Below are 22,783 nucleotides of genomic sequence, written 5' to 3' on the forward strand. Positions count from 1 at the left end.
CTCATAATTCGAACACTCTGGAAAACAGATAAAAATATATCTCTCAACGTTTTCTCATCAACAGTATTATTCATATTTAAATTTACTATATTATTAAATATTCGTTACAATACGAAATGTATATTCTATTCATGAAGCTGCCCCTCATCATTATATTCACGAAATATATTCTTTCCTATTAATTTCGTAATAATTTCTGTTAAATACAATTTCTTTAATGAAATATATAACAGGATAAACGTAAAACATGCTCAATTCATCTTCAACGTGGGTACTTATTAATGAAATAAATATGTCCCTCATCTGTCATTTTTATTCCAAGACTTTACATGGAATTTCTATAGCCGGTCTTTCTTCTTTGCATGTTCATTAATCTTTTTTTTTATCACAGCACCCTGCCTTTATTCTTCTCCGGCCATCTGTTCTCTTCTGTCGTTGGAATGCTAAGGGGAGTGAAAACGACGAACGCAGAGAGAAAAAGAGGGGGAGGAGAGAGAGGGAGAGAGAGAGATCTTCAAGCAAAGAGGACTTCGCAGAATTGAATGTCGTAGTTTTATTTGAGGAAACAGAACGAGGCCCCGATGGAGGACCACAAAATTAGAAGAAACCCACGAGAATATTTTTCTATACGTATCGAACATTTATGAATCATTCAAAAATAATGTTACCACGTATGTTTTTTAGTTATTAATTTTAATTATAAAACACAAATGATAATCTTTGAAATATTTAATGATGTAATTACAAAAACTAATTACAAATCAAATAAAATCGTTTTTATAATCGAAAGTTAAATGTGTAAGGATCTTTGAAGATAAAAATGTTTGTGCGTATGTATATGTTGTTTTTGTAAGTAGAATAAATAAACGTGTTAGCCGGTATTGCAACTTTCATTAGTGCCGCAAGGGTCATTGGTGTTCGACAAAGTCGGAATAAATTGAAGAACTTGATTCAAATGAACTGTACTATTTATGAACTTTCTAATATTAAAAAATAATTTTCTATATAACTTTTTAATGTACTTGATATTCATTATAATATATTTGAATTAGATTATCCAGTGTTATTAATAATAAATAAACAATTTTTTTAAATCGTTACTTTTATTTAATATCTTTATAATCGCGAAGTATATATCACTTTATGAAATGCTTTTTAAAGGTTTATCTGGAGTATATCTACAAAAATATAAAAATCAATGTAACAATAAACAAAATTTGTTACTACACAAAATTAACGATGCATTGAACAAAGAAGGAATTCAGAAGAAACATGTTCAGGTAAAAGCAATATTTAACAAACAAAAGAAAACAACAAAAATTAGAAAATACAACTGAGAATTTCGGAATAAATGAAATAAAGGAAGTAATTATTTTTGATAAATATAAATAAGGAGAACGGACGATTCAGGGAGTGTATAAATTTGAAAAACCAACGGACGAACGAATGAGTCGTACGATGCAGGTTCGTAGTACAAGGTGGTTCGAAAGCATCATAAATCGAGAGAAGGGTTCGGGGTCTACCCTGCTTCGAGGGTCTGGCTAGAAATTCGTCTTCTTGGAAAACGACGAACTGGGCTGATGACCTGTACGCCAGCGAAATACAGTTCGTCGTAGCGAATGCTAATTTTACTGGTCAACTTCATCGATGCCTCCACGGTCTCTGGTCTACAGGTCTGTTCAGGAGTTGTGATCGGCTGATGAAATGGTTAGATAGCGAAACAGGTTTTGTATAGATGCTGCTATTGCTGTGTCAGCACATTTCGACGAAATGGTCAAGAAATCAGCATTTGTTTTTACAAAAGTCACTGCCAAATAAATTAAATTCACTAATTCAAATAAACATATGGTCTTCTTCCTATTTTTAATATTTAATAAATGATATTTACAGATTGCTCGCGTCTAACAATGATATTGTTGTTAGCTTTCTAAATGACTAATATATTTAATACACTCATGTACATTTATTAATCATTCAATGATAATAAAAGATAAATTCATAACTTTACATTTTACATTTATAATATATTTATGGTTATGTAATTACATCAATTTATAGGTTTTTAATTATTATATAGGACTTATATAAACTGAAAATTATTTGAATCTTTTAATGCGAGGAATAACGTTCCTAAATCAAACGTGTTTGTCAATAATTTATGATGGTGAACTTATTATTGGAAGAAAACGTGAATAATAATTTAAAATTATATTGTTATAAACATTATACATTTATAATAAGGCTATAAATGTATAATTAAGTAAATTTTTGTACACATTTGAAAGGAATTTGTTGCAATCAAAGAAAACCGAATTTTTTGAAGAAACGTAATTGAACAGTCACCGCTCCTGAATGACGCTGTAGTTGGCCTCGTTATCGGCAAGATTTCCAGCAAGTATAATGAGAAGAGGTTCGCCGAATGAGTGGTAACACGGATTTTATCTCTCATAGATAAGCGTGAATTTTATTTTACAAGGCTTCGGGGAAATGAACCTGCTTCCGTGAATGATTCTCTTTTGTCATGGCAAGTATTTAGAACGTCAACCTCTAGACATTGACGAAGTTAACATTGTTCTCGGGAACGTGACGAATTTAAAACAACAGATGTTATCTTCCACGTAATACGTTTTTCAGAAGTATTTTTAAATAACATTTTAACATGTTCCTTTAACTTTTTTTGGCAATGTAAATTAATAAGAAAAATAACGTTATTCAATATTAAATGTTTTCAGTTTTACTACTATAAATTTACTAATTGTTTTAAATCCTTGCGAAATACCAAATGCAAATTGATTAAAGAAGTTATACATTTTGTTCACAGTGTTCTTGTACAATTATATATATTTTAAATTTTCTATTTTACTAATAAATAATTTACTTAACTTTTAAAGTATTTTTACTTTTATTTCATTTAAATTAGTGCGTAAATATTTAATAAATAATTACACAATCAAATTTGAATAACAATTTCTTATAAATTTCAATAGTAGAATTACATGTACTTCTAATTACTGTACGTCTTAATGACAAAGAGCAAAAAAATATTTGTATAAACAACGTTTCATATTATATGGTTCTTCAGCTAATAAATGTTTACAGCTTACATGATCATTGTAAATAATCATGTGAACTTTGAATAATCTTTTTAAATATAGACTAGCATTATAAACAGTGTCAAATTTGTATTATTTTTCTGCACGAGCATTTTCTCCGTCTATTGGTTAAAATCGTTTCTTGTTACGAAAGCAGGTCAGAAATGAAAACTAACACGAACTGACTCATGCCTATCGTGTATGCAAAAAGCCGGTCTTTTAAAGTTAACAATTACAACCTGAAATAAGTAAGACAGTTTCTAACTCTTGCATAGATACCGTTTAATAAACATACAGTTCACGTAACATTTGCCAATTGTTCGAGATATTCGTGAAGAATGGATAATGGATAATTTTTAAGTTGCATTAGCATTCGTGGTCGAATAGCCAAAAATATTACGAATATACTGTAAGATCTTCTGGAATACAAGAATTACGACAGGACGTCGAACTGTCACAAAAACGTTAACAATATATGAGCTATTTTCTTAAAAGCCAGCTTACCGAAATAGTTTTGGTAATTCGGTGACCACCGGGAAGAAATCCCCTATGAAACTTTCTCTGAAAAGGCACTTCCACTTTCACCTCACGTCTCGAAAATAGCTCGAAGCACTGCTAAAAATAACCTTTCCTCGAAGCACAATTGAAATTGCCAAATTTCCTGGCTAGCCTGGTAACGGAAGAAGATAGGTGACGAATAGTTTTAATTTTCCTCAGCGATTACACATTTATATTTAGATGTCTGGTTAAACGAAATATCGAAAGAATAGGAAAATAATCTTCCCGACTCGAGAGTCGGAACAGCACTGGCGCTGTTACCACTGAATGAATCTATAATTGCTTTTGTAGAGGGACAGAGTAGGGGCGAGCACGTGATCCGGGCCACAGTGGTGGTGGAAATCGTGGAAAACTCGTTGAGGGAGCATTAAGAACTCTATTCTAGCAATGGCTACGACGTTACCACGACGAAGAGAACGAACTACATTCGATAACCTTTGTTCAGTTGTTCGGAATACGGACTACCATTAATTAGATGTAACAGAAAATAAAACATGATACATCAAGTAATCGGTCACTTGGAACAGTTTGTTATTTATATTTTGAAAGTAAATTTATCTTACAACATTAAGTAAATTAACTTAATTTTATCGTTGATTTTGTCATATTTTAAGGAACAAAAATATTAACGAATACTTTAGGAAACAATGGAGTACGAAATAAAAAAAATGGTACTTTGTACTTCATTGAAAATCAACTGGCAGATTAATTCAGAAGGCAACCACTTAATGTATCGAATAAATTTAAATATTGGCATTTAAATATTTATCCAACAAGTACATATTTTATGATAATTTTATTCAAATACTTTTTTTATACTACTGCTTACGATTAATCTTTGTACTTGAAATCAAAGAAAAAATTACTGTTTCGAATAATATTTCGATCAATCAGTTTCGAATTATTATTCACATAGACAGAACTAAAATTCGTGTTGTGAACGTACTTGAGCGACATTTGGTAAAACTGCTCGACTTGCGAAAAGAAGTGTACATTTAAAGTATTTCATTTACATTTGTTTGAATAAATACGTACCGAAATACATTTGTAAAAAGAATGATGCGGATAACACCGAATAAAAATAACGAAGAAAGAATGTGAACTATAAATTGTATGTTTTTATATAATCCGCAACTGTAATCTTATTCTTTTATAAATTTAACGAAACCCCTAATAAAAGACAAAATTTTATGAATTCATTTTTGTAAGATATAAATTTGCATAAATATACATAACACAAAAATGACACAACATTGAGGTACCTTTCAAATGTAACCAGTAAAATGTTTGAAAAGGTTAACAATCCAAGAGACCAACATTTACATTTATCCCTACAACACTAATCTTTTGCCAAAATAAGAATCTTATCAATTACTCATGCAATTTAGTTTATTATACTATTATACAGCTAAATATATTTATATATTTTTGTATCATTAATTTAGAACAGAAGTGCCGAAGTTTATGTTTCTTTTGTAATTTTAATGACAATAAAAGTTATTAATGTGAAGCAATAGTTTAGCGGACACGTCTCAATTTGAAATACATAACGTAGTCAAGAACATGTTTAACACGTTCGCGACCAGCGTTTGTTTCACTAGCGATCTCCATAGTCACAATATTTTATTAAATGCAACAAATCGTCTTCATAAAATGAAAATAAAATTAAAAAAAAAATGTCTCATCAACTTGTTATACGTTACACTATGAGTCATTCTAGTTTCTAGATAAGAACACACCTGAAAGTAGTTTAACACTAAATTTACGGACGGAGTCAATCTTGACTCACACTGAATTCTATAAACGTTACTTGGTAAATGGGTCGATTTTGATTGACGTAATTATGCGGACATGTCTCGTAATAATATATTCTTAAACACCTAATTTCCTAGATCTAAACGAACATCAATCTTTCTAGGGACAGTAGAATATACTCTACCACAAACGTCCGTAAATCTAATGATAATTTCTTTTACACAAGATATTAACTGTTGAACGTAACAAATGTGTGACGTTGGTCGCGAAAATGTTAAACCCATCGCTGCGCATGTGCTCCGGCGCACATACCTCGTGGAAAAATGGATTCCTTTTAACTGGTTTACGTGCGATCTCGTCTGCGTTATCACGTCATCATTCTCGCTTACGAGTTCGTATTTCCGTGGGCTTCTCGTCGAAACGTCACGAATTCCAACGATTTGACGCCGTACACACTTACGATCTTGGCTGCCAATCGATTCCCGCTGCCAGACTGCTTACATCCCTTCTCCATCGCCCTCCTCTCAATGTTCTCGATATTGGCAAACATTTCGCGAACTGTTATTCAGCCAAAGGTTCATTTTAACGTAACAAAAACAGTTTTCGCAAAATCGTAACTCGCCCTGAATATAACACAAACAAAATGGAACCGCATGCCGCGTAACGTGTTAATTCGAAAGGATTCTTTAAACAAATGAAAATACTTTATGAAGTCGATACGTAACGCCGGGTCATTTTTGGGTTTCTATTCCACCTTAAAAATCTGCGTTTCAAACAATATCACGAGACAAGTTGCTTCACAATATACCCGTAAAACTAGTTTATCGTCAATCAACGCGAACTAGAAATAGTTCATTATTCCTAAGAAAATACGTATACGTGCATTGTCTTATTAATAAAACATGAAGCGTTTTCATTCTCGATGCTCTGACAAAATCTACGTTGTAATTTAGTTTTCGTGAAGCGGTATTAATTAAAACATATTAATACAGGGTGACTCATGTTTCGCTTCACTTGGAAGCAATATCGTCTGATACGTATTACGATAACGTGAAGATTCACCTTTGAATTTTTTAAATAGTACGATTGTTTTGTCGAGTCCGAGAATGTTTATAATGGCTCAGAGGAAGCAACCGATGGTCATATCTGACTATTGATGAAGAATTCTGGAAAGGGAAAAGATGCAGCAGGAGAGAAAAGGAAGAAAAGAAGGAGAGGCAGGCAGAGGTCTATAGAGAAAGGAAAAGAAGGGATGTAGAGGGGAGAGAATGAGAGATAGAGAGAGAGAAAGAGAGAGAGGGAGAGAAAGGGAGAGAGAGCCGCGTACCTAAGACACGTTATTCTTGTTCATTTCCAAGAATAAATCCGTAAGAATCCAGCTGGTCGCACAATACGAGTTTCTCTCAACAAAATACATGTACTCCCTCGGTCCCTCTCCCTTTCGAGCATTTTGCGAATTCTCCAGTCCCCTAAATCTGATACATTTGGCTTCCATTAATCTTCTTTGGACATATTTCATGGAACTATTGGAATCTTATCTGCAGCCTTTATCTTTTACAAATTTTGTGATTTATTGCGAAGATATTTTTATTGCTCTCTTTCGTGATACAGTTCCGACAAAAAAATATTTTGCTTTGCTAAAAAACGTTTTTTGTTCATTCTGAAAAATATACGGAATTTATAATAAATGTTTTATTTACATGCAAGAGTTGGAACGATGTACGTATTTACCTATCATTTATGTCTTTGCAATGCTAACGTTGAATATTTTTGCGAAATTAATGATCCGAGGGTATAATTAACATTGGAAGTACCGCATCCGTCGAAATGAGTTAGTTTCCTTATTTCGGAGTTATTGATATCTCGAAAATGCTAAATGTCCGAAATGATTATAGAAATAAGTAGTTTCATTTGAATACTATAATGAGCATATGAGGAAACCGAGAAAATCTTTTTGTTATGATTTTTATAAGGATTGCATATTAATCAGAAAAAACGCGCGGTAGTTGTAGCGTTAATAACTGACAGAGGCAGTAATCATCATTGCTATTGCGTTCCCAGAGCTTTCGTGGAAGAAGAATGCATTGTAGTCGATCGAATTATTACTCATGAATCCTACGAATCCTAAAGGATCATCAGGAAAACGTTTCCCTCTGATGGTGCATGGGGTGTGAAAGGGAACACCTGGTAGTGAGTCATGATTCTGAAATATGTATCCTAGCAGACCAAGTGGCATTTCTTTTACTCGGACAGTCGTGTTCACTGATTAAAGATCACCTTTTAAGAGCATTACAACATTATTAACAACCGTACAATCTTCGCGAGAAATCTTGAAACACGTCATTCATATTTTCCAAGTATATCATTTAAACTGATATTACCTTTCGAGAAATATCTCATATAATATACTGCAGAAGACATTCGCAGTAGTCGTATTATGTTTAACAGGAAGTTTCGTATGCAACATTTTTATAAATTTGTGAAATTTTTTTAAGGACTTCATCCTTTTTCACGTATCTATCGTTTATATGGTTTTGAAAGGTAAGGGAATGATATAAAAATTAATTTCGTTTTTAAATAAATACTTTTTTTTTTATTTATCGACAAAACTTTCTGTTCACCCAATATATAAATTTATGTAATAAAATATAAAAAATTTGTATAACATATAAATTCAATTATGAATGCAATATATAAGTTTAATCGAGGACATAAAGTTTACGAATATATCACATTTCCATATGAACAGGCAAATAATAGCAAAGAAAAATGTATAAAATACCACGCAGTTTTAGATTCGCAAATTCTTTCTATCGAATTGAAAATGATAACACGTGTAGTCTCATCAGTTTACAATGTTCGGAACGAGTCCTCCTATATGTAAGTATTTCCAGAAAGCTTTTATGTTTGCTGAACAATGACTGGAGGTCGATTCCGTTATTAGGGACACAATACGCTCCATTGTGCATTGACGGAACCCCTGGTGGGGAATATTTCGTGGTAACACGCCGGCTTTTACAGAAATCGCTCTTTTTGATGCCGAACGGTTCCGTCAGCTTCCTCGAAGGTGTCTATACGAAATTCAGATTCCAGAGTATTTCTTAGAATCACTTTTTATAGAATCGTTCATACTTGCTATCAGGGCAAATTTCAATGAAAATTCTGTTCCAGGAAATCAGTATTATTACCAGGAGTTAACTCTTTTGAAGTAAAGTAAGCTAAACAGTTTACGGATCATTAATCAAAGCTGAATAGAAGTTCACATACTCGGTTTAGCGTAGACTGCGAGTAAATGAAAACGTTTCAAATGCACTTCTAAACCGACTTACGTAGCGTATTTATTTTCACAGTGAATTCTGGACGACAATAAAAATTAATCACAGAAAACTTTTAACCAATACCGATGTGTAGTTTTTTAGAATAAAAGATGCTGATTTAAATTCGTGAATTTAAATTGATATAATAAATAATTAAACATTTTTTAGAGTTGAAAGGGTAGTAGTACCGGAAATGAAAAATGTACAGGTTGTAATGTTTCGATAGCTTTCGCAAATGAAAGATGAGCTATTGCTAATTCTTATGTCCATATTGTTGGAAATAACTTCGAAAGTTAATTCGAATTCAAAGGAAGGTCCAAAATATAAGGTAAACAACGGCTTGACGTAGGTAAAGTGTGTCCAAGTTAAATATGTTAAGAAGCTCGTGTGATTTCGTAATGAGCGAGATATGGGACCCGGAAATTTCTGAGAAAATTCAATGTATACATTGGTTTTCACGTGTTACGTTATTTTTGTTATGACTTTTCCTAATGTATAGGGTAATCACCGTTCAGTATAACGGTTATTTCGTAAATCGGTAACAATAGAGGATCTGTTATGTTCGAATATTTGAATTGCGTAGTACGTATCTGCTGAAAAAGGTAACCTACTTTTTGTTCCAATTCCACATAATAATTAACGATAATAGTTTGTAATAATTGGTTTTCGAGGAACGCGAATGACTTTATAATGCATCGCAACTGCACATAAATTAGAAAGCTTTCCGTCGAGGAGGAATTACAGGCTGGGAGCATAAAGGTTACTATATGGACGCGAGCGGGTCGTTCATCGGCGGATCGGGGACTATTTCAGAGAGGATTCCAGGAACGTTTCAAACAGAGAAATCGAGAGACACGCTATGCTCCCATTTCAGCTGATCGCATATATGGTCCTCATAGAGCCTGTTATCGTATCTGTTACTCTGTGGTAGAGTCAGGCATCTTATCACAAACAAACAAACTCCTTTATGACGATTATACCCGGTTCTCTCGAATCGACCTTTCCTCGAACTGGTTGCCCAAGGGCGCGCCTCTTGATTCAAATCGACGATTGTCCGAAATATTCCACGGCCATTTCGCTCTCTTTCCTCTTATTTCTCATTCTTTCTCTTGAAAGATATCTCAGATTTAATAGTATACAACAATCACCTTTTTAACTATCAAAAATACTAAAGATTACTTTCGCAGAACTTGTTTTTCAGTTAAAATTATCTGTTTTTGTTCAGTTGTGGAATATTTGGAAGCCTACGCCATCGCATCTGTTTTGACATTTTAGACTGATATTAGCTTCAATGTGGTTATAATCGAAAGTATCTTTTATAGTGAAAAATATAAATAAAATATTTTTCAGTAATACTGGATTTTATTAGTTCTTTTTTAGTCCTATTCGGATAATAGAATATTGAATATCTTGCATTGTATGACTTTAAGCATATCATAAACTGCACAATATTAACGCATTTGACAGGTCACTCTGTCATAGTTAATAAAAACTGTGCACATAATATTCTACCTGTCTGGCAACTTAATTATATTAACTACTGCACAAGTGTATAAATTATTAATGAATGAATTACTATAAATATTGAATATTTAAACACATAAACATTTGTATAGATATTTCCTTGAACAACAGTTTCCAAATTAGAATAGATTCTTCATATTTAAAAAAATTTCATATTGAAGAAAGATATTGTGTTGTAAAATGTATAAAAAGTGGCAATTGAAAAATAAAAATAAGTGAGGTTTCTAGTGAAATCAAAGAAGAAGTCGTATAAGTTTACTTATGTCTAAATTTTGACTTTAGGTGAAATTCCTTGTATAATACAATTGAATTAATTATAAAGGATTACAAAAATAATGTTCATCCATCTAATTCAGACCTTAATTATTAAATACCTTCAGTTATATTTCAGAAATATTTTATGTTCTTCTAAATACATAAAAAAATGTATTTAAAAAATTGTTATTTTATAGAAATATATAACTATGTAGATGCATGTGAAATAACAGTTATGAACATTTATAAATAAAGTGATCATTTTGTTGTATATAAACTTTGCAATCAACGCAACAAACATTGTTAAGAATTCTAGAAATTAATATCTTTCATAACTCCAGTTATGGTTGTACATTTATAAAACATACACTAGTAAATTTTAAATATTTAGGTTATACAAACTCAATTGACATATCACTTTTACGAGAAAAAGGATTAAGCTGTTTATCAATTTCCACACTTGAAGCAGTATACTTATCAATTAAGATTAATACTGTCACACACCCTATCCGATAACCAACTTCATACGTAAGTAACATCAAGATAATGAACACTAAGAAATATTTTCAAAGATAAATATTATGTCACGTTGTTAACAGAAAGATGAACTTCCTTCTTGTATTTAATTTCTAAAATTTATCGAAAAATCAATTAAAAAACAACGCCTTTTCCCACTACAATGGCCAGTCTGAAATTGCACTTTTTCTATGTACACATATTATTAAATAAATAACGTAGACCGTAAAACGGTGCAGGACGAAATATAAAATATTAACAACATAAAAATAAACATTCAAAAGGATGAGGTGAACGTACCTTCTTGTATGTCCGTTCTGAAAGCGTCTCCTTCTTCGTGCACGCACAGTTACAGCTACAGAATATACACTTAAGACTTCAACAATTGCACCAATTTTTCTTCATCAATGAATTAATAAAATTTAAGGCTATCACGCATCGATTTCACTAATAATACATTTGTAAAGCTGTTTGTGCGTATATTTCAGTTCGAGAAATATTTTGTAGCGTCTCGAACAAGCTTGCTCCGCCATTGGCGTTGCTAGTTCGAGAAATTAATAATAGGGGGTGCTCGAATTACTGTATAGCAATTCTCCTCAACATTCAAATCGACGAAATGCGTCAGATGGAATAATTACAGATGTAAGGCAAATAATATATGGTAGTTAAAACTACATTAATGTATTGTATATAATTTATAACGTATCAATACTTGTTACTAATTACAAGTAATATGACTTACCAACTATTATCAAATATGATTTCGAGTAGAAATATTAATATTTACAATTTGTACATTCTCCATGAAATGAAATATTTTCACAAAATTTATTTACATAAATTTTCTTCATTTTGCTATAAAGAGAAACATATGCTTCATTTTTTACATTTATAATGAAGTTGAAAGTCATGTGCAGTAGGTCAAAGAATACTTTCGCGCTTAAGTTTTTTCGTGATAACAATGATATTAACAAAGAATTAGCATGTTAACATAAGCCGCATTTCTCAGTCCTTTACAAAAGCAACGTATATTTATAAAAGTATTACATCATTTTAAAAGTCTATTGATTTCAGTAAATATACTTTACAAATATCATCCGTTTCTCTCAATTCATGTAATTAACGCACATGTTTTTTTAGCTGTTTTTTTTCATATACACCAGCAAAGTATAATTTTGTATAATTTGACCAAGGTCCAAGATCTTTCGTAAATAGTTACGTAATATCAGTGGAATATTTTCTTTTTCGTTGATTTGGTTAAACAATTCTGTTACTATACTGATTAGCAATATGTAATTATGTAGGTATACAGTTCGTGGATCATGAACTTTTCATTTTCTTTCATTATTTTTAAATCTGTAAACTATTAACACTTTTAAACGAACATATTAATTTTACATAGAATAATTTGCCATAAAGATTAGTGGTGTAGATTGTATAGATTGTTTTAATGGATTGTTTCTGCTTGGTTATCACGAAAAAAATTAACATACAAATACCGTCTCAGTACACTGTAAATGAATTTTGATGCATTTAGGAATACTTGGTAATATAATTATTTTCATTTAACCATTTTGGTATTGAATATTTCTTTGTTATAACGGCAAAAATGATTTATTTTTTTTCTTAAATTCAATACGGCAGTGATATTTCCAGGTATTCATAAATGCATTAAAATTTCGTGAACATGTTACAGTAGTCTGTCGTTGGCGCCATCTATCAGCCCATAAGATTCACTTCTACCACAACTGGAACTTTCGTCTCATAAGGTAAAATTAAAATTAGCAATTAATTTTTATGTAAACGTTAATCAGAAGTACTGCAATTATTATTATATTATTAATATAGATGTAAAGGTAATTATTTTACAAAATTAATACTCATAGTTTTCTATCACATGTTTAATACAAAGAAGAAAGTTATTATGAGGTAAAATATGTGAAGTACTTAAAATTTGTTATTTAAAAACGATATTTGTAATGGAGTTTGGTGGACGAAAACATAAAAAAAGAAAAGTCCACTATTTTCTTACTAACTACACTTGTGTTACTTGTGTTACCGTGTGATTAGTACCCGTATGCCCATTATTTTCTATGAGAATTTGTTTTCCGGTGTTCCTGGTGATCCTCCAGTTTTTACAAAAAAGTTCGTTGAACGTTTTTCTAAATTGTCTACTCATTGTGCAGTAAAGGATAAAGTTTATGGCAGAATTGACAAGGGTCAGCATATCAATAACGTCACCTGAAAATGAATAAATGATCATTAGTGTTGATTAAATATAATAACAGAGAATGAATAAACACAGGTATTATAACAATACGATAATTAATGACATATAATTAAAATAAAAATTTTTTTCGAATTCATTTTTCTATAATAAAAAATATAAGCATAAAGATTAGCTTTAAAAGTATTAATTCATTGATTTAACTCGAGTATCATCATATAATTTTTCAAATGTTATTGAATTGAATTCTACGCTAGCGGAATTTAACAGGTGATACGTTCGAGAGTAATAATAATATATCAAGCATGTCATACAATATTATTAATCATATTAATTTAATATTCATTGAAAAATGTTGGTTATAAATATTTTTATAAATAAGTGTATATGTAGTTAAATAGCTACGTATACGATTGATGAAGAAAAATTTATTCGAATTTATTAAAAAAACATATTTACTCCTTTGATTTGAAAATGCAGTAGGACAACTATCAGTTAGTTTCAACTTCAAATTTATCTTTTTCGTATATTACAATTTTTACACAATTTTCTATCGATTACATTTGAATTTAATCGAGATAGCTATGTGCACATGGATTAAAAAAGCTTTTAGTTTTTATTTTTACGATGAAAAGAAATCAAATGAGAACATTTCAGTCTATAATATATTTTTGATCGATTTTTGTATATAGAATCACTCCTTTTATTATAGTTATAAAATACATACTGTGTAGTATGACGCATTGTAATTATGCACTGTATCTTGTTTGCCAGTGTACACAGTGCCATGTAAATACACACGTACAATGATTATCGCATTTACAAAAGATCTGTTTGTCCTAATTGCATGGTTTGTGAGTTAAATACAGATAAAACGGTGAATCAATATTCAAGGATGCTTAACCCACTCTGGACTAGGGTTTTTTAAACGAATTCTTTTTCGATTTATGTCGAAAATTTGGGGAAGATTAAATCGTCTTTTTCTTTAAAGAAGATTATATTATTTTACCAAAACTCATTTTGGCAGATTTTTATGTGTTCGAGATTTTCCAGGTTTTTATTAGTAGAAAGTAATACGTACAATATATTCCTCAAAATTGGTAGTTACATAATACCTATTGTTTCTAAATACAGTAATATCCGTTCTCTGTCTTGTTTGAAGGTGTATAGAACAAATGAAACTCAAGAGTTTTATTGAAACCAGCAAATGAAGTAACCTACATTATTGTCACGTTCAATATAACGATCGAATTGTACTTCAAGAAAGTAATTCAACGAGTTAAGTGATGTTGTTTTATGATGATAAAAAACTTTACTTTGCTATACAGAATGCATTGTTATTTTTTTAAGACGAGCACAGGAAATATACATATAATTTTGAAGATCAAAATGGTTTCTAATCTAATGTTTTCAATAATGTATTTACTTATAAAATAAAGAAGCTTTAAGCACAGTATTAATAAATAAAATTATAAAAAGGTAACAAATCACATTATCAAAATTACATATTTCCATAATGAATCATGCAAATTATTTTCTATTTAAAAGTTGTTTTATTTTTGTAATTAATGAAATATCATGTCGAATTACAAACTTTACGTTTATTTTGAAGAAAAAATATTAAGCAAATAATACTTAAAAAAATATTAAATAAATAATATTTAAAAAAGTAGTAAATAATACTTAGAAAAACATTTAGTAAATAATAATTAAACTAATATTTAGTAAGTAACACTTAAAAAAGTAAGAAGAAATTGCATTTAGTTATGAAAACTTCGCAGACTGTATAATCCGGTTTTAATTTCATCTTTCGCGCTATAGTTGATTTAATTTGCACTTTTCAAACTTCCTGCGTATTTCTTCTTCCTATTCAGGCAAACTTGCAACCGATATAGAAAGTTACGACAAACGTAATTTGATGTTTCCTCATACTGACCTAACATCAGGTAACAAGTCCGAAAAAAGCCTGGTCCCAGCAGCACGCTACAAAGTCCGAGGATTCCCTGTGGTAATTCCGTCAGTAAGAACAGGAGCAAAACTGCAAGCAGCATCATCTTAGTTCTATCGGTCTGTCTCTCCTTATCCGCTCTTCTGGAACTCTTTTTCCGATCGAAATTGTCCTCGTGCATATTCGTTAACTTTCGCCTCCTTCGCTTCGCTTCGAGCAGAACTTGCAAAAGTTTCAAAATGACGACAGTTAGAACGACACAGGGGAAAAGTTTGATGACGATGCTGTAAATCCAGAAATTCAATGCTTTCAGTACATCGTGATTCTCTGCTGTTTCCGTAAATTGGACGAAGTAGAGGGTTGTGTTCACCGTTTCTACTACAGGTGAATCTGGAAGCAACGGATTTTCGTCGGCTAATTAATCAACGTGTTCGCGATGAAGATAAACTGTGCGGAAGAAATGTTGAAAGTAGGTACATAAGTAAAAAAGGCATTTCAGCTATTGATCTGAATAATCTTTACAATAGCACTAGTGATACAAAGTATTTGGCCATTCCATAAATAATGCGGCTTTTATTTCTACAAATAAATAAAACTTTTTTTTCAAGTCATTATAAGGTACAGATAGACAATTTACAGATAATGAAGGGAAATATGTTTTAGATTACAAATAGTTTGTTAATTTTTATTTTTAAAATTAAAAGAAATATATAAAATAGCATTTTGCAATAGCAAATTGACGTAAGGCGTACTAACAAATTTTATACTTTTTAATTTATTGCCTTGTATTCTAGGTGTTCTGTACGAAGCTTTTTTCGAAGCAATTTTATTCAAAGGTATTAAAAATGCATGTCTTCCCGCAGATCAATAGAAAATTCTTTACATTTTAAATAAAATGAAATAAAAGGGTAGAGAACGAAATGGACCGTTAAATTTTAAAAACTTGTAAAGTAAAGATTCTACAAGACTTGCATTTTAAAAGTTAATAAATTTTTAAGTTCAAGTTATAACGTGCGATGTTTTATTGGTTGAGATTCGAATGAAGTTTAACTGAGACGCTTCAGCGAATTAAACCATACTTGAAACAATATTTATAATATTATAAAGATGTTATATTATATGACTAATTGGAATGATTCAAGTTTAAAAGCAGCTTAAGTTCGTTAAGAGATAGAGTAGGCAATGTTAGAGATTTCATCGAATAATAAACTTTACAAGTTCATTAATTAAAACTTTTAACTGAACCACAAAAATAAAGATAATCTGGTTTAAGGAGAATAAATAATTTTTATAATAATAATTAGTTTTGCTAGCAGTGATCACCCACGTAATTGAACTACCCACGTGTTTATGACTTCCGACATGCACAAAAGAAAGGCTTTAGTTACTGTGATAACTACTGGATGTATTTGTATAAAATAATTATTTATAGTAGTAGTATAGATTATTTAAGTTACTCTGTCCATAGAACGATGCATACAATTGAAATATTATAATTCTTATTAACTAACTAATACATTATCCTTACAAAAATTGTAACAACAAAATTCTGTTTTTTGTTTCTCTATACATTAATTATAGTATTGAAGTGAAACTAATTATTTTCCAAATTATTTCAGAAATTTAATGCATTTAAGATATCAATAATTATGAAGATAAAACTGGAACTCGCCATATTGACGGATGCGGTTGTCCTTGTGTTAATGAATCTTAATGTTAGCATAATAAAAATTTTAAACTTTTACAAACTCTTCTCATAAACAGCTGAAAATACATTAAAGTCTTAAATACTAGAAAAGAGGAAAATCACATATAATAATAAAATGATTTATTTACAGCTTTCGACTTTAGATATGAAAGCTCCATTACAACATTCGACCGCAAAGGGTTAATTATTTCCTCCCACATGCATCATCTACTATTTATAAAATTTATAGATACTATTCTTCAAACAACTAATTTTCTTTCGAAAAATCTTTCCAGTTTCCAAAGGATATTAATTCAATAATAAAATACATAAAGAAATCGAATATAAGGATAGCATTGCCCACGTAAAATGAATACACAAAGGCATCGCATAAAGTATTTCTACGCGAAGGAATAAAATGAAAAGAAAGTTGTAATAATGACCAATTGTAAGCGACCTTTTCAAGTCACTTTTTAACATTCGTTTTCTTTGCGTTTCTTCGCGTTCTTTTTACGCAAAGCCAGCCGACGTAAGAAAATACATTTCCCTTTTGCGAAATTATCGTGGTTGTCATGCATACCTATTATTCAAACATTTCTTTCGCTCTTCCAGAACGTTACTCACTGATGAGAGATTTACTCTGGCTAACGCTCATACCGTTGGAATCCAGAACCTCCACTTTTTCTCTCACTTCTGTTGTAATGTATAAAGGTACACAAAGCACAGGGCATAAAGCGTACGTAATCAAAATCGCAAAAATAGTCCTCCTGTAGCTGCACCATTCCCTGTTTTTCTTTGCCACCGCTACGTACCTCCACACCGCCAGTATTAAAGTTAAACAAATCGAAATGGTGTGACAAACCTGCAACAGTTGATCCGTTTGTTTTTAAAAATAGTGTAAATATTTTTAGGATAGGCTTTTTTAGAAGCGATATTAATACATTTTTTAATCCTATGATCAGGATATAAGAAGCTAATCGATTTAGTGACCAAATTAATATATTTTCCGGAAATTTAAATAGCTTCAAACGCTTCGTGAAAAAACTAATTGCTGGGTGAAATTTCAAACCGAAAATTTAATTTCCTTTTTACTTATTCTTTTATTATCATTGTATTATTGTATATTGTAAAAATCTTGCTTTGTAAATGCCTTATGCTTCTTTCATATCTCTTCCTTTTCTGTACTAAAGGTCACCTGCTCGTTAAATGAATAAATAAATCAATAAGTCTTTTTGTGGAAAAATATAATTTAATCTCTTTTTACATTCACAATCGCACAATCAATGATGTGCGATATCCTCATAAATTAATTAAAAGAAGTTTAATTGTAAAATGTTACCGCAGAAATGATTTCTTTGAAAATGAAATAAGTCCATTTGTAGCTAAAATATCGTTTATTTTCTTTAACAATTTTATTAATTATCATCGCATAATAAAATTTAACCCTTTTCCCTACGATTTATTTTCCGATTGCGTTCAACAGAGATATTTTATTGTTTACAATTCATTAGAAAAATAGACAAATTCTATACTTGCTCTATGTCTACGTTTGCTCAGAAGCATTGCAATTAATAATGGGAAAATCACATTTATATTGGTTAAATTCTATTTTAAATATTCACCACGAATCTGACACGATATTGTATGGAAATGTGTTAACAAATTTATGATTTTATAAAATTTACAAGAATAGATCAACATTTGCCACTATTTTTGAGTTAATTCAAATGTAAACCCTTAAATATCTCAATGTATGCCAAAATGGACTTACACCACTTTCAAAACAAAACGGCTGAATTAATCGGTGTCCTATGAATTCCAATTTAAAGTTTTTGTTTATCCAGGTGGAACACGTTGCACCGTTACGTCGGGTGCACCAATAAATATGTAGTTCGCTATTTTTCTTTTCGATCGGTCGATAACAGAGTTTGACAAAGAAACACAGCCACGATTTTTACTGATCGGCCCATCTAATATTTTTTCGTTGCTAACAAAACACTTTTGATTCGTTGATATCGCGTTTACACGAAGAACACTGAAAACATCTTTCGTATATTTGTCTTTCTTCATTTTCACCCAGAGTGTTCTGACATGTGGTTTATTTATATTGAAAAAAAAATTGCGTAGATATTTTTGTTGAGATGTCCCTGAAGAAACGCAGGATCGAAAACAAAGGAACACGGTATCATCACCGCTTCTTCAAATACAATTTGGTCTTTAATTAAAGAAGAAGTCTGATACGCTATATAGGTTTGATTGCTTTCCAAACATGTAGGTCAGTCCTCATCAAATAAAATAAAGAAATCGTGATCGAAGGGAAATGCTATGATCTGCAAATAACGAAGTCCTCTTTTTTTATTAAGGAGACCAGGCTTTTTTATCGTTTCAAAGTCTGCGAAATGATTCTAAATTGTTATTGACAATTTATTAAGGGGACCAGGCTTTTTTATCGTTCCACAGTCTGCGAAATAATTTGAAATTGTTATTGAAAATTTGTTTCTGTTCTTTCATTGGATATCAATGAAATTTCATTACATTGAATTGAAATAAAATCTGTGTCAAAAATCGGTTCGGTTTGTAAAGAATATATGATTTTTCAAAGAATATTATCAATTTTTCATATAGCCTATGTACCGTCCGATTAACTATATAAACTGATCCGAGAAGTAACTTCCGTTGTCTCATAATTAAAAAATTTGATGAGTTCACTGTTTAATTTGTAGTAGATTAAATACTTCGAAGGAACGTCTTAGGAACTTCTGAATACGGTTTTAGTTTCAAACAGAACTTTTCTCAGCTCTTCCTTAATGACAATATTGTAAGGCGTCAAGGATGTTACCTATAACAAAATGTTATATGTTGAAAACACAATTATTAAAAATTAGAAATAATTTATATTACTTCTGTCCCTTGATTTCTATCGGAAATTTGGGGACAATACTGCGAATGAAAGAACAGTGTTGATTTGCAAAATTTCGTTTTGGTATTGTTCCTTCGCGAAATGAGCTGCGTATAAAGTCGATATAGTAATTTATTAATTCTGACCATTCAGAATTGTTTTAAAAAAAACTTGCCTTATAATGCCGTTTCTGATTCGTGATGAAGAATTCAAATAGAATCCAACAAACACAAAAATCATTCAGTTCTTTTGAGTTCTAATTAAATATTATTCTTGTGTTATTAATTCTCATACTTTAGAGTAAACATGATTATAGAATATGCTTGGAATTTTTCTCTTTTTTTTCAATAAATTGGAAAAATAGTTGTATCGGTTATAGTTAAAAAAAATCCTAGAACAAGGGATTAAAAACATATTGGCAGAAGCGTATCGAATCGAATAGAGCCTATTTTCACTGAATAAACGTCTTTTGGAATATCAAACAAAGTTTCCTTTTTTCTGCAAAGTCCATTTCATATGCACCAACCTAATACTTTTCTCGGTTATCGATGTGTCAGTTTATCTTGACAGTGCACTCCATCATCGTGTTCACTTTCTTCTTCTTCTTCTTTACTTTTGACCCGGTGTCGTTAATAAAATAAAGACAAGCGTACGAAGGGGAAACTTCTTCACCCTCTATAGACCGCATTTTTTTCGTGACCATAAAAAATGTATGTGGTACAGAATTAACAAATATCAACCTGTAAATACAAATTGACAATGTATTTAATAGCTTTAACCCCTTGCTCTATGATTTTTTTCCAAATTGAGTTTAACACAGATATTTTATTTTATTTTATTTATAAAAAGAAGAAAATTCTACAATTACTCTATGTCTACGTTTACACAGAAGACTAAGTAATATTTATATCTGTTAACTCTTTGTACTCGAATTAGTTTCAATGTTGTTGGATGTAAACTTGAATTTATTTTTAGGGATATAAATTAAAGTAACTTACGGCGGTAAAACTCAACGTTTTATATTTATTTTATTTATTATTACTATAATAAGATTTAATTTTTATAATCTTTTAAAGTGCGGTACCACAAATAAAATACAACAAATTTGTATTGTCATCTCTCAGCATGAGATACGAGTGCAAAGGGTTAAATTCTATATGAAATCTTCACCACGATTCTGATACAATATTGTAGAGCAAGGGGTTAATAATTTCACGTCTAAGTATATAAAAGTTTAGTTTAATTTTAACTCAATTAATCATTTAATTTTATTTGCCACTTTTCTATGGAAAATGAAATAAATCAACGTGATGTCAATACATTGGAAAGCGACTTCAAAGACACACAGGCCTATAGAGGGTTAACTCCACTTGGGGAACAAGTAAGGATCACCTGTTACCTGTGCAAAGTTCGAATGAAACAGCACGAAGATTGCCCATCCGTAGCTGAACTTGTCCTTCCTTGATCGACGATAGAGGTAAAGGTGGAACGCGTAAGGGATATAATCGATCATTACCAGCAGATCCGCCAGCGCCAATCCAGTTAATATAATATTCGTCGGCGATCGCATTTCCCGACGAGTCAGCACAAGGATATTGAGGATATTCGCGATCGAACCGAAGATGCAAACGAAGAGGGAGATCCATCCGTGTAATTGAAAGTAACGAGAATGAAAAGATTGCAGATCACAAACGTAGTGGTTCGACGAGACATTCAAATCCATGGCTCGTGCCTTCCTCTATATCGATGTAATATATCGATTTCCGTCGGTTCAATGTAATCTTCTACTGTACTCGAAATATTTTGATTTTCCTACACACGAATGATTGAATACCTCGAAATCAATTCATCAAATCGTTTAAAATTAATTCCCATGTAACTCCAGCTGACTAATTCATTGTTTTTACTTTCAAGTAGACAAGTTTTAAATGGTTTTTGTTTAAGTACCTCGAATTTTGCTTATCACGATACTACTTGAAAAAAAGGACTATTTCAAAAATCGTTTCGTTTATTATCATATTAGACTACTTTGAAATTTACAGAACGTTATTTCGAATGTTTTATCTCTTTACTAGGTCGATTATTCTCACTGTCGCAATTTTTTACATTATTATCTTGATTTTATCTTTGGTACTCTGGCTTGTATCCCGATCCTCGCAGAGCGCTTTCCCAGCGGACTTCGTTTTATCCTCTGCAACTTCTCAGACGATAATCCTTTATCTCCAACGATGCATCTCGAATTAGCACGTAGTTCGGATTCAGAAAGTTCGTCGGTCTCATTGGGACTGTTTTCCTTACGATTCTCTCGAGGGTAACAGAAGAATTCCTACGGTGTTCGGTGTTCTCAGTTCAGTCGACAAACAGGAATTTACATGTTACGATTGTTACGTACGCATGTATCGCGGATATATTTGATTTTTAATAGGAAGTACGAACTAATAAGTTTATCTCATCGTCTACATTTTAGCTTGACTTCCTTTTAGTTTTTCTTATTTTTTTTTTTTTTAAGAAAACAAACGAAAAACGTCTCGGCGTGACGGCACACTACGACGAATTTAATCTCATTCGTTCGGTGAAGTTTTCATTGACAATTAACCGGTTTGTTCAGAAACGTTTCAACTCGACGGTAGACGCACTACGGTACGCAACAAGCGTACGCTGGATAAACAATCGGCGGGTTGCCACGAAAACGTCCGCGCGCTGCGACGACGGCACAGCTAGTGTAACAGCGGCGCTGTCGGTGTGCAGCCGCCCCGAAATATTAACGCAGACGCAGATCATTTCTCCCTACCTACGCTGTTTTTCTTCCCAACTTTTCGTCTTTTACATACACCTATCCTTGATTTACGCGGAAATCCGTTCCACGTGGATTCGCTTTGCGCGAATGAGAATCAGGTAGAGTCTGACGATACAAGAGAAAACATATTGGAAAGAAAAGCCGGGGTGAGTTTTGGAAATACATATTTATTTTACATTGCGGAACAAAAGAAATGATAATAATGACA

At 31.4% G+C, this 22,783-nt stretch overlaps 2 protein-coding genes and 1 long non-coding RNA gene across 7 annotated transcripts in view; 1 reads left to right on the forward strand and 2 right to left on the reverse strand.

The window, feature by feature from the left end:
* The window catches only part of LOC116433829 (uncharacterized), an 18,496-nt gene extending 17,895 nt beyond the window's left edge, over positions 1-601 (forward strand). For both annotated transcript variants that reach the window (XR_013000109.1, XR_004236376.2), the window contains one exon: positions 392-601. This is a non-coding gene — a long non-coding RNA (uncharacterized LOC116433829). The remainder of the gene's footprint in view (positions 1-391) is intronic.
* LOC116433826 (uncharacterized) overlaps positions 1-11,559 on the reverse strand; it is a 20,327-nt gene extending 8,768 nt beyond the window's left edge. The window contains exons 1-2 of one of the 3 annotated variants that reach the window (XR_013000108.1): positions 3,597-3,985; positions 2-3,331 (exon numbers count right to left, since the gene is read on the reverse strand). The gene's annotated coding sequence lies outside the window, so the exon portion shown is untranslated. Of the gene's footprint in view, position 1; positions 3,332-3,596; positions 3,986-11,317 lie in introns of those variants that run through there. The other 2 variants (XM_031992367.2, XM_031992366.2) reach the window with 2 other exon arrangements.
* A 159-nt stretch (positions 11,560-11,718) lies between these two features.
* LOC116433828 (G-protein coupled receptor dmsr-1) lies at positions 11,719-22,485 on the reverse strand. 2 transcript variants are annotated; one of them, XM_031992370.2, is made up of 4 exons: positions 21,178-22,485; positions 17,537-17,741; positions 15,181-15,582; positions 11,719-13,258 (listed from the first exon to the last, which is right to left on the reverse strand). In XM_031992370.2, exons 1-4 carry the CDS (start codon positions 21,499-21,501, stop codon positions 13,053-13,055), a joined length of 1,137 nt encoding a protein of 378 aa, XP_031848230.1. In that variant the 5' UTR covers positions 21,502-22,485; the 3' UTR covers positions 11,719-13,052. The 2 variants fall into 2 exon arrangements, with proteins under 2 accessions (XP_031848230.1, XP_031848229.1); XM_031992369.2 differs by having other exon boundaries at positions 17,504-17,741.
* Between the last annotated feature and the right edge of the window lie 298 nt (positions 22,486-22,783).

The sequence above is a fragment of the Nomia melanderi genome, chromosome 14 (assembly GCF_051020985.1).
Source record: "Nomia melanderi isolate GNS246 chromosome 14, iyNomMela1, whole genome shotgun sequence".
Lineage (NCBI taxonomy): Eukaryota > Metazoa > Arthropoda > Insecta > Hymenoptera > Halictidae > Nomia > Nomia melanderi.

Excerpts from the sequence above, each read along its gene's own strand:
- LOC116433828 (XM_031992369.2), bottom strand. The coding sequence starts at position 21,501 with ATGGATTTGAATGTCTCGTCGAACCACTACGTTTGTGATCTGCAATCT. Across the intron at positions 15,583-17,503 it reads CCAGAGTAAATCTCTCATCA|ATTCACCTGTAGTAGAAACG; the intron begins GTGAGTAACGTT and ends CGTTGCTTCCAG. Across the intron at positions 13,259-15,180 it reads GACTTGTTACCTGATGTTAG|GTGACGTTATTGATATGCTG; the intron begins GTCAGTATGAGG and ends ATTCATTTTCAG.